Genomic DNA, 14,600 nt, shown 5'->3' with positions numbered 1-14,600 from the left:
GGCCTTTGCGGTCTACGTGGGCTGGGTCCTCAGAAGGTCGGGTAGGCTGGAAATAAACGGCTGGGGAAATTGGACGGTCTAGCCTTCTGATTAGCGTCACCGCTGTCTCGGTGGAGTTTAATAAACTCGGCCGTCTGCTCCTTGCTATCTAAAATATAACAGGACACTGGCGTAAATTCTCGACCGTCTCATACTTCTGTTTAATCAGTTTTCTGTTCGACGTTTAGTCAGCTCTGTAAAGACCAAGGAGGAACCCACCTGGGGGATTAATAAAGTTTTATTTTATCTAATCTAATCTAATAACTTTAATCTCAGCCAAACCGATTTACTCACGAACAAACAAAACACTGAAAAAAGCCAAACAATAACATTTTGAGGTTGTCTAAGTGACTTATATATCACGTTTAACCTGAGTAGCGAAAGTCCGCGGTGATCTGAAAATGATGTGCCGGGAGTTGTGCCGTTCTCGGCGGCTTCAGTGACCCTCGAGCTCCCGGCGAGCTATCGAGCTGGTGGGTAGCAGACGTCTCCGAAAACGTCGAAGCACTTTTGCAAATATGCGGTATCTTGATAAACCGAGCAGATATTTGATGTTTACACAGCTACTTTCTCGCCTGAAAATATGTTAAAAGTTTATTTTGTGACCGAAAAAGATTAGTATGAGTAATTTTAAAACTTAGTAGCGGCCGCCATTGTTGGAAACTGGAGTTTGGCTGGGCCACGCTATGAATTCTGGGATATGGTAGGCCACGAAGGACACACCCGACCCATCCTTCAAATTCGGGGAAAAGGAGGACGCATTTGTTGGCAGCATTCGGAGGAGTCTACGAATTTGGACAGCCTTCGACGTGTCGCTGTGACGTAATCGGTCTACAAATGCGGCCTCAGGAGGATGCAGCCCATGAATTTGGACACGACCTACATGTTTGTACATCAGCTTATCAAATACTGTCTGCTGTCTTCATTTATTACTCTTCACCTGCTTCACTGTCACTGTGTGGGCGGAGCTGCCTGAGCCCCGCCCACACAGACACAGCTCCTCTCTGGAGCAAAACTTCTGCTTCATCTCCGCCTCTTTTCTTCATCCTCCACCTCTCTTTTCTCTTCTTCGGTGTTCTGCAGCCACAGAGCCTCACAGCCATTAGCACGCCCATACCTGAGCAGCTAGCATTACCCAGCATGCCGTGCAGCAGTGTCAGTTTGTAAATGTGCAAGAATTCCTGCTCCAAACTGTTTCACAGAGTGCTGTGTGCCGTGACCTTTGACCTGCTAAAGACAGTCAGCTGTGGATTATTCATTGTTGTGTCTGATACTTAGAACTGTGAGGAAGAAGCTACACAGTTAATCAGGGTCCCCTCTCTCTGAATCAGGAAAGGTGGGCAGGCCGCGTGTGGGCCGCGGGCCATACGTTGAGTATCACTGTTTGAAATGTGAACATTGTTCTGCTGCAGTCAATGGACTAAACCAGAGAAGAAGAAAACAGACTTTACCATGAAGATCCTCAGTGTGGATCAGTATAATATCAGCCTGATGTCTGCAGTTTAGTGTCAGCACAACTTTCACATCATATTCATCTCAGCACAACTAAAACATGCTGACTGACCTCAGAGTTTCAAATCGACATCGTGGATTCTCCAGCAAATCACACAGATGCTTCACTCCTGGATCCTTCAGGTTGCTGTAGGTTCCACTCAGGTCCACCTCTGTGGGATACGAGGGGTTGGACTTCAGTGCTGCTGCCAGATAATCACAGCTGATCTCTGACAAACCACAGCTCTCCAATCTGTATAAAGAATGAAAGATGTAAGTTTATTAGACAAAGAGCTTGAAATCATTCAGTGTTTCATCATCTGTTCAGAGCTGAAGAAGGTTCAGAATGTAGAAGTTTAGAAAATGGAAACTCCAAACAGCTGAAGCCAACAGGAAGCAGCTTCAAACAAACACAACAAGAGAAAAAACTCTGAATGTTTCACATTAAAGTCGTACATTTCTCATAAAAACAGGACAAAGACTTGAAAAAGTCGTGTTTTTCCTTCCAGGAACCACATGGCTTCACTTTTAAAGGTGAAGTGTGACAGAAATGGACATATTTGAAGTCCAACACCTTTTTCCAGTCACATTATTAAAGCAGACAAACTACAAGCTCATTTTCATTCCAACAAGTCATCTTCTGACCTGGACTAACAACACTGGTCTCTATGTGCAGCTGGCTGTGAGACTAGTGCTCAGGGAGCGTCTACAAAGTGCAACACTGAAAGAACATCACACACTCATTTTCTTCCAGCACTTTCACACAATCATCTACTGTCATCATTCATGTTTCTGCTCCTCTGGATTCACACGGAGCCTCTGCTCATGCCGTTGCCATGGTGAATCATAGTATGTGGCTCCATAACTCAGACTGAGCATGCTCAGAGCTGATTGGCCTGACTCTGATCAGCTGATCTAGAAGAGGAAACTCTGCTATATGTACATTATTACATCTACACCTGAATCACAACACTCACACAAATATATCAACTGTGTTTAATATTTTGGCACGTAGATCATTTATGTGCTTCAGCTCTTCTTACATTTTACCACCAACATGTTTCAAAAGGAGCAGCTTTTACTTTGAAGGCCAGCTGTCTGTGTTTCCTGTTTTCATTGTTGGATAATGAAATAAGTCGATGCTTCAGTGCTTTGAATTGTGTTACACAAAGCAAAGTTTTCACGTTGTTCAGGCAGAATCGAGCGTTGAAGAATGAATTCACACGTCAATAAACATTTTCATCAGCACAAGCAGGACAATGAAAGCAGGAAATACCCCAAACTGCCATTTCTCATTCTACAACTTCAACAACTGCACATGAATTATACTTCATACACAGACCCACAGTCTCTGATTGCTCTGAAATCTCACTGACAGCCAATAGCAATAAAGAAAAGTCCAGACTGACAGTCTCTGTGGGGTTAGGCAGTGAACTGCTCACGCTGCGTTCAAGTGCATCACAAACTATTGGAATTGGATCCAACTTTGTGAAGCAGATTTCTTCTCAGCTGCTGTTTTGAACATTTCCTCATGAACTGTATTAAACTCTGTAAATGAACTGAGAACTATTTCTACATTTGAAACTATGGATTCATTTTCCCGTTCACTTCTGTACGTTAGTGTATAAATGAATGTTAGACTGGGCTCCATGGAAACACTTGGACTGGTCTCAGCTGCCTTCTTTCTGTAGTCCTTTCTCTTCTCCAGCTTCTGTTTGAAATCCTCTCACAGAGCCTGAAACCTGCTTTGCTGTCATGTTTGGGCCTGTGTTCCTCTGCTTTAACACAAACCTCACCACAGCAGCTGTGTGGGTCGTCTCTGTAGCAGCCCGATCAGCTTCTGATACATGAACATCATCACAGCTCCTAACTTCACCTTTATTAGCTTTGACATTCATGTCTTTCTTTTCTCTGTCTGTTTCCACACAAGCTCAAAGTCTCTGCAGCCTGTTTTTATCTGCTATCATCAGATCTCCAACAGCCTCATTCACATCCCTCACACACTCTACAGCCTCACCAGTACTGACTTCATCTTCACTGACTGATGGAGCACAACATGAACCTGTGGAGGCTGAAAAGCTGTCCTGACAAACATCTCCCCGTCACCACTCCACTTCTGTCAGCCTTTAAATGAACCCTGCTCAAGTCTGTCACTTCTATTTGCAGCCAAGAGGAAAAGCTGTTGTTCAGTCGTTTGGAAAGACACAACATTTCTGAAAGCACTCAAACTTCTTCACATTTGTCTTCAGACACATCCTGAACATTTAGGAACTAAAGAACGTTTCAAACATCAATCAAAGATCTGAAATATAGAAAAACAACAACAGCTGCAGTCAGTGAACTCACCTCAGAGTCTCCAGTCGACAGTTTGGACTCTCCAGTCCAGCACACAGAAGCTTCACTGCTGAATCCTGCAGCTTGTTGTTACTCATCTCCAGCTCTGTCAGATGGGAGGGGTTGGACTTCAGGGCTGAGGCCACAACTTCACAGTGAGTCCCTGAGAGTCCACAGTCAGCCAGTCTGTGATCATAGAAAATACAAAACGTGTTATTATAAAAGCAGAAAGTCTGCATTATAAACACAGACTGAATGTATATGAAGACAAAACAGAGTGAGGTCATAATCTGATGAACATCTGCTCTTCACATCTGTGCTTCAGCTCCTCTTACTGTGTTTGACATGACACAACGATTGAGTCTCTCTCAGACCTGCAGACTTTTAATGAGAATCTTTGTTTGGCTTTAATCTGCAGATGAAGGAGGAAGATGGTGTCACATTTAGGCTTCCATAACGTCCACAGTCTGTCACTGAGATCTGATCCAGAGTCAGAGTGAAGACACACATGTGGACTGTTTCCTGTCTTGAATCCAGAACATTTTGAATGAGCTCAGCTCAGTGAAGAGTTCCAGCTGGAAAGACGATCTCTGTTTGCTACCTGCTGCTGTCAGGTACGACTGTTCACGTCCACACTCAGGAAAAATCTGCTGACTGTCACCAAACGGAGCAGAAATCTCATCACTGGACATAAAATCGCTGTTGCTCTTTCAAAGGAATCTAGTTACTAGGGGTGCAACGATACACAAAATTCACGGTTCGGTTCGGTTCGATACTTTGGTGTCACGGTTCGATATTTTTTCGATACAAAAAAAAATGTTCATGCCTTTTTAATTTGTCATTTATTAAAATTATAAATATATATTTTAACTGAAAAGTACAGTTTTTAAATTTAACCCTAACCCTTGTGCGCGTTTTTTATTTTTGACAGCGAATGTGCACCTGCGGACCACTTATGTGCAGCCCTGGTTATTTAGCTCGTCATATTGCAGCCACAGAAATTATTTTGTCCATGAAACCATAAAGCTGCACTTTCTTTTTGCCTTATAGTCTGATTTGTCATTACTTTTCCGTTTTGCGGTAAGCTTTTCTTTGGCTGTCACTTGTTCACCCTGACCTGTCTTATTTGGCTCAGCAGAACTAAAATATATATTCTGCTGCTTTTACACACGCACTCACATAACGCTCAGCGATTCTCTGCGCGATCAACTTCTCACATGTTTAAGCTTGCTGCGGGAGATTTCACTTGTCATGTTTGCATAGTAAGCTAAGGATTGATAAGACGATGTCAGAGGAATTGGTGCGCAAATTATCATCACTCACCAATCAGTGCTGTCGCTCTCTATACACAGTTCGTGCGATTGCAAAATGAAAGCAAAAAACAAGTGCAAATTCAAATGCGATTTCAATATGTCACATATTGACAGTGGCTCACCGATGCCAATGACATAATTACCCAGCTACATTTCCGAAGGAATGCAAAAGCATTGACATATATTTTTCCTTCCTACAATAGCCCGACGGGCAGGGCAGAGATAGATTTTGGTAGCCCGACTGGAAAAATCGCTAGCCCCGGGATGTCGGGCTAGCGATATTGCGAGCCCTGTATCTGATTGAGGAATAACTCATCTTTGGAAAAGAGAGTTTATTACAGAGAAATGTCTCTTTCCAAAATAAAAGCTATACTATATGCTTCTTCTGGGCTATATTCTCAGCAGCATATTAAACATATCAGGTCCCCATGAGGAGAATCATGTGCTAACGGCTGTCTAAATGACTCTGGTAAAGTTTGTAGCATGCATGCTTGTTGTTTTTGTCTGCTTCCACTTGTCTTTGCACTAGGATAATGTCGGTGTAAATGTGCAGTCATATTCGTTGTGTTCCCACTAGTGCTTTCAGGTTAATCTCGTTGAAATGACCTTAACGCCACAACACGGCAAATCTCCGTTAACGAGCTACCCCTGATCGCCGTGCATGGGGCTAGACGGCCAACACGTTAACGAGCTAACTGCGCTAACACACTAGTTCCCACCCATGTAATTAAGCATTGCGTGGCACATCCAACATACTGTTTTACTTTAGTCCATGACGTGCTTACCTTCAGGGTCATACGTCATATGAAAACCAAAATAATTCCAAACGCCAGATCTGAATGAGGGTGGGGGAGGTTCAATTTGCCATGTTGCAAGGAGAGCTTAACTTCTGTCTCGCTAGCTTGCCCTGTGCTCTTCCTTCTGATGATGCTGTCGAACGCAGATTCACTGAGCGCTCAACACAGACAGCATCGTCAGAAGGAAAGTTGATAAAATAAATTACAAATTTTGTATTGTTCATACATATGCGTACCGAACCAAAAACACTGTATCGAACAGTTCAATATCGATACGAATATCGTTGCACCCCTACTAGTTATATCAGGGCCGTGCAGAGAAGTTTAAAGGGGCGGGTGCTCAAAGTTAAAAAGGGGCACATTGAACCAGGCTGAATAACAACAACACACATTCATCAAGAATCTAATATGGGAAGGGCAGGGCTGTGTTTATCTGAGACTCTAGACATTAAAAAGTCCACAGGAGAGATGGTAGCTGATTAAACAAGTGTCATGAGATAATAACAAAATGCAAAGATTGGTGACAGCGCTTGGAACCATAAGGCAACAAAAAACTGTGAGAAAGAAATTAGGCTCTGCCTGTGAATCACTCTTTGCTTCTCTTCTTCCTTCCATCCCATCATTTCATATATCACTCTCCACTTGCTATGTGAGAACAAGGCACAACTTGCTATTGCAATAAACTATAATCTAATTATCCACACCTAACAACTCCAGCACTTAATCTATAATAAAATGATGAGAGAAAAATGTTATAGCACTGCCTTTAGTAGCCTCACACAGCTCCTACTGTTTCCTCCTCATGTCCTTACCAGGCATGTCTAGACAATGTTATATCATGAGTAATAATTTAAAAAAAAAATCCATATACATAAAACAAGCACATGCACACACAGTGACATTTTAGACCTTCTTCAGAATACTGTATATACTATGGGCATAATGGTGCTGATCCAGAATCCTTACATTATTATTTATTACTAGAGCTACAATAATAAAGCAATGAGGAGGGGGAAGTAATAAATATGAAATAATGTATTTATGATGATTCCATTTGTTTCACTATCCACTCTGTGCAGGGCAAAGCTTATTACATTTTTAAACTGTAGAGATACAATCATTTTGCTGCTGTAAAATCCAAATTTTGTCTTATTTAAAATATAAATCTAATATAATCTGCTTCTTAATGTATGTTCTTTAAAATACAGCGTGTGTTTTTTTAATATATTATAATTATAATAATTATTATGTGGACATGCATATTAGATCGTTTTTTAGTGAAATATAATCCCCTCAGAAAGGCAGGAAAAGCCTTACTTTAAAACTATGTTCTAAATACTTTAAAACTAAATATGTTCCCTAAAACGGTGACAGAGCTACAGACCCATGACAGCCTTACACAGGTAGCCAGCAGCTGTGACCAGCACTACTTGTGCAGTTAATAAAAGGACAGGTAATGTTTGTCACGCTGTTGCACACACAGCACGCTCGTTTGTTTCAGTTCGTCAAATTGCCACAAGACAACTTACCAACGTGTACGTAATAAGCCAATACTCCTGTGTGCTACACACTACAGTGTACGCTGTACAGCTACTTACTGGGTTTGTCGCATCAGTCTGTGTCTCTGAGTTAACTTGTGTTTCTCCTACAGCTCCGGACCGCAACAAATGCGCGTGCTCTTTGTGAGCTCGTTCCCGGCTCGTAACCAGCGCGTTCTGCCGTCAAGGGCGATCATTGGTTAAATGTGATCATGTGACTGATGCAAGCCAGATCCTTTTATTTAGCAAAACTGTGATTAATAGTTAAATATTATTGTTGAGGGGCACAGACAGGACTCCGCACGCACACACACATAAAAAAAAAAAAAAAAATTTTTTTTTTAAAAAGTTGCCTCAACAAAAGGGCACTTTGGGCACCCATCAGGAAAGGGGCGGGTGCTCAAGCCCCTCTAGCCCCCCCCCTCTGCACGTGCCTAAGTTATATATTATTTTACTTAATGATCTACTGACACCACTGACTATGCAGGACAACCCCACGTCTGGAGCCAGTGCACATGTGCAGTTCAATTCCCGGGCAGGTTCTGAAGATGGCCGAGCTGTCGAGGACAAAGTTACTAATGTGAAGCTAATGTGGTTAATCAAGATCTTCATAACTATGTGGAGCACAGTGCACACACCCCTGCATGTTCTATAAGCCAATAGGAGGACGTCCTGTTTTTGGCACACAAAAGTTTCTCAGGTTTTGATTACAAAACAAGCAACAGGCCAAAAATATTTATAGATTTAGACACAATAATAGATTCCTCCCAAATCTCAGGAACTCTGAAACTCAGGCATTAATAATTAATAATATTTTCCAAAGCTTATCATTTGGACATATACAAATTACCCTCTTGGGATTATGAGGTCCTCACAAAAATGAATATTCGCTGTCACAGTCTGTAAATTTATCCAAGTCACACAAGCATTTTGAAATAAGTCCTAATCAGTCCAAGAAAAACAGTCTTGAAGGGTCTGGATGGACTCGCTGACCACACCAGAACCAGCACTGAGGTTTAGTTCTCTTTAAGACAGATTTCATGACGGGAACCAAATAAAACACATTTCAGTCAAACATGCCACAGAGAGCTCCACAGAAAGATTTATTAGGTTCCTTGATGGAGCTATAACAAACGTCAGCGAGCGACCTCCCAACTGTACATTGATTAAAATGACAAAATAAACTGGGAGCGTCTGGTGTGACGTTACTGTGGTCTGAGTGGCGACTTCCACATTCGCCCTCAGTTGAACGTACACATCAGTAACAAGGATCTGTGGAAACTCTCTTGGTAAGTAAAAAGGATGCAGGGAGGCGGATCGAAGTTCAGTCTCAGCCGTGATTCCCTCACCACCACTTTATCACCAGCTCTCATTATTTTAAAGACAGAGACCCTCACACTGGGCTTCACTAGTTACTGCTGGGTCTCTGTTATACAGAAGGCCCATGCCACATTAAGGAAAAAATAATGTCCTTAATTTCAACATTAAAGGTGAAAATGACTTTGAGAATAAAGAAGAAATGTGGAGATTTGCTGTTTCAGGACAAAGTGCCACAGCTGCTGTACTCTCTGAGTCAGTGAAACTTCAGCAGTGGTGTTAGCTAAAGAAGGGAAATGATTCCTGTTACACATCCATGTGTTATATAAACACAGTGTGGTGAAAAGTATAAAGATGCTGAAAGGATGGTGCAGAAAGCTGAAAAACACAAATCTGGAAGATTTGTACAAAATCAAATGTCTTGTAATGGACGGATGCGAGGTTATCGATGGTTCCACCTTCATACAATAAAGAGGATGGATGCTGCAAAACTGGATGATGAAATATTGGTTCAGCACTTTGTTTGAAAGCGCTTTAGAAATAAAGTTATTATCATAAGACGGTGGATCACTTTGTTTCACTAACTCATCTAAACAAAGCGTTTTGTAGAGGGGACAGCAAACCTGGCAGTTTGTCTTGAAACATCAAATCTCCACATTTCAACTTTTTTCTCCAAATACAATTTTGACTTTAACCTCGACTTTATCTTAAAATGATCGGGAATATTTTTCTTACCGTGGTCCTAAAACTCGGCCTTACTCCGTTTCCATCGAAGCAATAAGGTCAGCTTTCTTGTGCTCCACGGTAAACCTGTTCACCGTGGAGAAATCACGCTGAAGAACTCGGCAAGTAAGGCCCCTGTGAGCTCCACATCTCCAGCGTCGGGTCCCAAAAGAATAAAAGTGACTCTCGACTATACTGGCGAACCTGAAGATCTCCACAGAGCTCTCACTAAGTGGCAAGTCAGCATCCAGGTGAGGAGGATGGCTGTGAAACCAAAACGAGCCAGAATGACTCAACAATCCACTTTAAGAAAAACAAACACACAAATCACTCTGGCCCACTCACTGCTGCTACACGTCACCAACCACCAGGGATGATGATGATGATGCTGGCATCAAGTAATCAAAGCTCAGCTTCTCGTCTGGTGATGATTTCTGATCATTTCTATGATGATCGTACCAAATAATGCAGATACGACGTGATCACGCCCAACACTCTGCCAACGGGCACAGACTGACCTCTTCCTGCTGTGAGTCGTCCCTGTCAGAGCCTCGTCCTTGTGACTTGGTGATGCTGTGGTGTGTTCGTGACCTCACACGCTGTTTGTGGGACTTTTGTTGTAAAGGGGCGGAGTCACGAGTGGTGACAGTATAAAAATAATGACCTGCAGTGACCTTTGACTCTAATTTTGGATGTATGCTGGCACACTGCTGTCCATCTCAGCTCTTTAGTACAGAGGAAAGAAAAACTAAAGAACTGAAGCACATATGCTGATGGTGATGATGTCACAGATAATGTGATTGTTCACACGTTCAATAATTAGTTGGAAAAATTAAGAAAGTGCAATCAGAGCCCAGATAAAGACAATAACATCAGACAGAAAGAGCAGTGATCAGAAGCACAAACAGAGGCTGCTTTGGACCATCTTCACTGTTTCACACAGTTTCACTTTACTACAAACACGTTCTTTGTAAAGTCTCACTTCAGTCTTCTCTCCTAAGGAGCAATGCTAACAGACCAACAGCAGCACAGACATGAGCAACAGTCTCATTACTGTCTGCTGCACCGTGTTAACACGACCAAGCGGAAACAGCACACAGATAAAACATGTCAGACTGCAAACTCAGCGTAAGACTAAAAACCGACGACGTGGTGAAAAGCTCACAGTTACACACCCACATACATGTGAAGGTGCACTCTCCTACCAAGGTCTCTGCCAGAATAATACAAATGTAGTGTTCTGATAAAAAACAAAACATTTTTAAAAGCATGAAAACAACTCTTCACTGTGAACACAAAATAAAGCAGAATTTATTACTGTGTGACTGAGTAACTAAACTATCACTAATTGATAATATTAATGATCACATCTGGACTCACCGAGCCTTTCTGAAGTTCCTCACAGCTGCAATCAGTCGACGTCGTCCCTCTGCTGATGTTTTGTACTTCTGCAGGTCAAACTCATCCAGAACCTCCTCTGACATCTGCAGCATGAAGGCCAGAGCTGAGCAGTGGATCTCAGAGAGTTCCTTTGATTTGTTCTCTGACTTCAGGAACTCTTGGATCTCCTGAGATAATAAGATGTCGTTCATCTCCATCAGACAGTGGAAGATGTTAATGCTTCTGTCAGGAGAGGATTTTGTCTTCCTTCCTTTTAGATTCTTGATGACTCTCTGGATGGTTTCTGGACTGTTCTCTGTCTGACCCAGCAGACCTCCTAAGAGTCTCTGGTTGGACTCCAGACAGAGGCCATGAAGGAAGCGAACAAACAGGTCCAGACGACCATTTTTACTCCTGAAGGATTTTGTTAGTGTTTCCATCAAAAAATCATCCAGAGATGACTCTTTGTATTTTTTTCCCAAGAAGTTCTTCAGCACCTCTGACTTCCTGTTGTTGAAACAGTGGAACATGTAGACTGCAGCCAGAAACTCCTGGATGCTCAGATGAACAAAGCAGTAGACTGGTTTCTGGAAGATCACACACTCTCTTTTGAAGATCTCTGTACAAACTCCTGAGTACACCGAGGCCTCTGTCACATCCAGACCACACTGCTCCAGGTCTTCTTGGTAGAACATGATGTTTCCTTTCTCCAGATGTTCAAACGCCAGCCTCCCCAGCTTCAGAAGAACTTCCCTGTCAGCCTCCGTCAGCTCCTGTGGACTCGTCTCATGTCCCTCGTGGTACTTGTTCTTCTTCCTCTTTGTCTGAACCAGCAGGAAGTGTGAGTACATGTCAGTCAGGGTCTTGGGCAGCTCTCCTCTCTGCTCTGTAGTCAACATGTGCTCCAGAACTGTAGCAGTGATCCAGCAGAAGACTGGGATACTACACATGATGTGGAGGCTCCTGGATGTCTTCATGTGGGAGATGATTCTGCTGGACAGCTCTTCATCACTGAATCTCCTCCTGAAGTACTCCTCCTTCTGGGCGTCAGTGAATCCTCGTACTTCTGTTAGCCTGTCAACACATGTAGGAGGGATCTGATTGGCCGCTGCAGGTCGGGAAGTTATCCAGACGAGAGCCGAGGGAAGCAGATTCCCCTGGATGAGGTTTGTCAGCAGCTGGCTGACTGATGACTTCTGTGTGACATCAGACAGCAGCTTCCTGTTGGTGAAATCCAATGAAAGTCTGCTTTCATCCAGGCCGTCAAAGATGAACAAAAGCTGAGAGACAGCCAGCTTCTCTGCTGTGACCTTCTGTAATGTTGGATGGAAAACATGGAGCAGCTCCAGAAGACTGTACTGCTCATCTCTGATCAGGTTCAGCTCCCTGAATGAAAGCAGAACCACCACACTGACATGTTGGTTCTCCAAGCCCTCTGCCCAGTCCAGAGTGAACTTCTGCACTGAGAAGGTTTTTCCAACACCAGCCACGCCGTTGGTCAGAACCACTCTGATGGGTCTCTGTTGGTCAGGTAAGGCTTTAAAGATGTCCTGGCACCTGATTGGAGTGTCATGGAGGGCGTCCATCTTGGAAGCTGTCTCCAGCTGCCTCACCTCATGTTGGCTATGAACCTCTTCACTCTGTCCCTCTGTGATGTAGAGCTCAGTGTAGATCCTGTTGAGGAGGGTTCTACTTCCTGTTTCATCACTTCCTTCAGTCACACGTTCACATCTCCTCCTCAGACTGATCTTATGTTCATCTAAAACCTCCTGCAGACCAACATCTGCTGAAAGAAAGAAAAACAGAAAGAAAACTCTTCAATGTCTGAACAACAACAAGAAGTCCAGTTTTCAGAAATGAGTCCATCAGCAGACAGATGTTCAGTCTTACTTTGTACACAGCTGCTCTGACTGGCTGTCTGCAGTCCAGCTCTGCTTCTGGATCTTTCTCCACACTGGGGACAGGACCAGTCTCCTGATGAAGCAGACTGGTCCCAGTATGAGGAGATGCACTGTCTGCACAACCAGTGTCCACAGCTGGTAGAGACTGGATCCTTCAGGACGTCCTGACACAAAGCACAGCAGGACAGCTGCTCCTCCTCACAGACACCACTCCTCTTCCTCTTCCTCCCTCTGTGAACACATTTCTTTATCACTAAAATCATTGACTGTCAGTGACAAACATCCAGATTTGATGACACTGTGCAGAAGCTCTGATGGTCACAGAGAAAAGTCAAAGTGGAGAAACTTGTGTTTGAGTTCAGAATCCAAGTTTCCTTTGCTGTTCCTGCCTGTCTTATTAAACACAGAGTGATCAGCCTACAAACTCCACAGTAAAAGCCTTCATCACAGAGCTGATTATGTCCTTCACTGGATGTACTGGAAGTTTGGGATCCATCACTTTCAACTGACCTTTGACCTCCTCTAAAAACTGTGGTGGAGCAGCGGTGTCACATTCAGAGCTTTCAGCTTTATTTTGAAAGAGTTCAGTCATCAGGAAGTGAACTTCTGGGTTCTGATTTTCTTTCTATTATTTTACAGAAGTGAAGAAGAAGAACTAAAAGCTTTGAAATGATCTGAGTGATATTTTTGAACATTGCCACCAAATTGAGTTCAGCCTCCAGCAGTAACTTTGTTTCATGATGCCTCCCTGATGATGTGATGTTTGATTACAAACCTGTTTATGTGTTAGACATTAATCACATGAACACAGGCAGAAAAAAGAAGCCAATGAAACAAATGACAGAAACGTGTTCATTCACTGCCATGATCCATATTTTATATGTACAGATGTTTGTAAAGAACACGTGTGCAGCGCTTTGTTCTGAGGATCTGCTGTCAGCACACAGTGCAGCAATAACTACAACCACACGTTTCTGTAGATCCTGAACATCAGCCTGGAGGAATCTGACCTCAGGTCTGCACACAGAGGAGCTTCACCTCTGGGATGATGCTGGCTTCAGCTCCTTCTACAATCAGGCAGAAGCTTCTGCACCATCAGGACACAAACAGAGAGGAGCTTCTATCCTCAGACCATCCAAGTCCTAAATCAGAACATGCTCCCCTCATAGCATCACCATCAGGGTTTAAACAGGACCTTACATCATGTTCTTGTCTCACTGTCATATTTCAGATCATACCTGATTCATTATGACGTCACACGCTGCTACACTGATCCTGCTGCTTCATTACTGCTGATATTACTCTGCTCACTCTGTTCAGTTACTCTGTTTACATCACTTTGCTCATTTGCTTTGTTCTGCTTGCACTGCTCTGTCAGTACATGCTGTGCTAATGTGGCACAAAGCACTTTAACATTACATCTGCACAATGTTTCATTATTTCATTTAATGATTGTTTCTAATGTTTTGTCCAGTCACAGGAGCAGCTCAGCACATTTCACTGTGTTGTACGTGTATGACGATGCCTGTGACAAATAAACAGCCTCGGACTCTTCAATCTTCTGCATTTCTTTGGAGATCAGCTCAGTGGCCTGTTGAGACCATCTTTCTATTTCTGATGACTCAGTTCAGATTATTATCCTGATACTTTCTTTTAAAATGTGATGAAATCATTTATCTGATGTTCTGACACAAACACACCAAAACAATCCCAAACAGCACAAACCACCACGTTACACACAGTGTAATAAAAATACAGGCAACTACA

The 14,600-nt window shown here is 43.0% G+C and overlaps 2 protein-coding genes across 3 annotated transcripts in view; both read right to left on the bottom strand.

Moving 5' to 3' along the window:
• Window positions 1–14,600, bottom strand: part of LOC147302735 (protein NLRC3-like) — a 330,634-nt gene that overhangs the window by 309,137 nt on the left and 6,897 nt on the right. The gene's annotated exons all lie outside the window — the stretch shown is intronic.
• Window positions 1,585–13,096, bottom strand: LOC147302736 (protein NLRC3-like). Of its 2 annotated transcripts, none has more exons than XM_086284438.1 (4): window positions 12,823–13,096; window positions 10,933–12,718; window positions 3,877–4,050; window positions 1,585–1,783 (listed from the first exon to the last, which is right to left on the bottom strand). In XM_086284438.1, the coding sequence occupies exons 1-4, from the start codon at window positions 13,094–13,096 to the stop codon at window positions 1,585–1,587; spliced, it is 2,433 nt and encodes an 810-aa protein (XP_086140564.1). The 2 variants fall into 2 exon arrangements, with proteins under 2 accessions (XP_086140564.1, XP_086140563.1); XM_086284437.1 differs by lacking the exon at window positions 1,585–1,783 and adding an exon at window positions 9,565–9,816 and having other exon boundaries at window positions 3,883–4,050.

Source organism: Aulonocara sp. 'chitande type north' Nkhata Bay, linkage group LG23 (assembly GCF_057382095.1).
Source record: "Aulonocara sp. 'chitande type north' Nkhata Bay isolate Kocher_YH1m ecotype deep benthic linkage group LG23, A_spYH_male_GT1.1, whole genome shotgun sequence".
In the NCBI taxonomy this organism is placed as follows: domain Eukaryota; kingdom Metazoa; phylum Chordata; class Actinopteri; order Cichliformes; family Cichlidae; genus Aulonocara; species Aulonocara sp. 'chitande type north' Nkhata Bay.
This window is presented reverse-complemented; position numbering and strand designations above follow the sequence as displayed.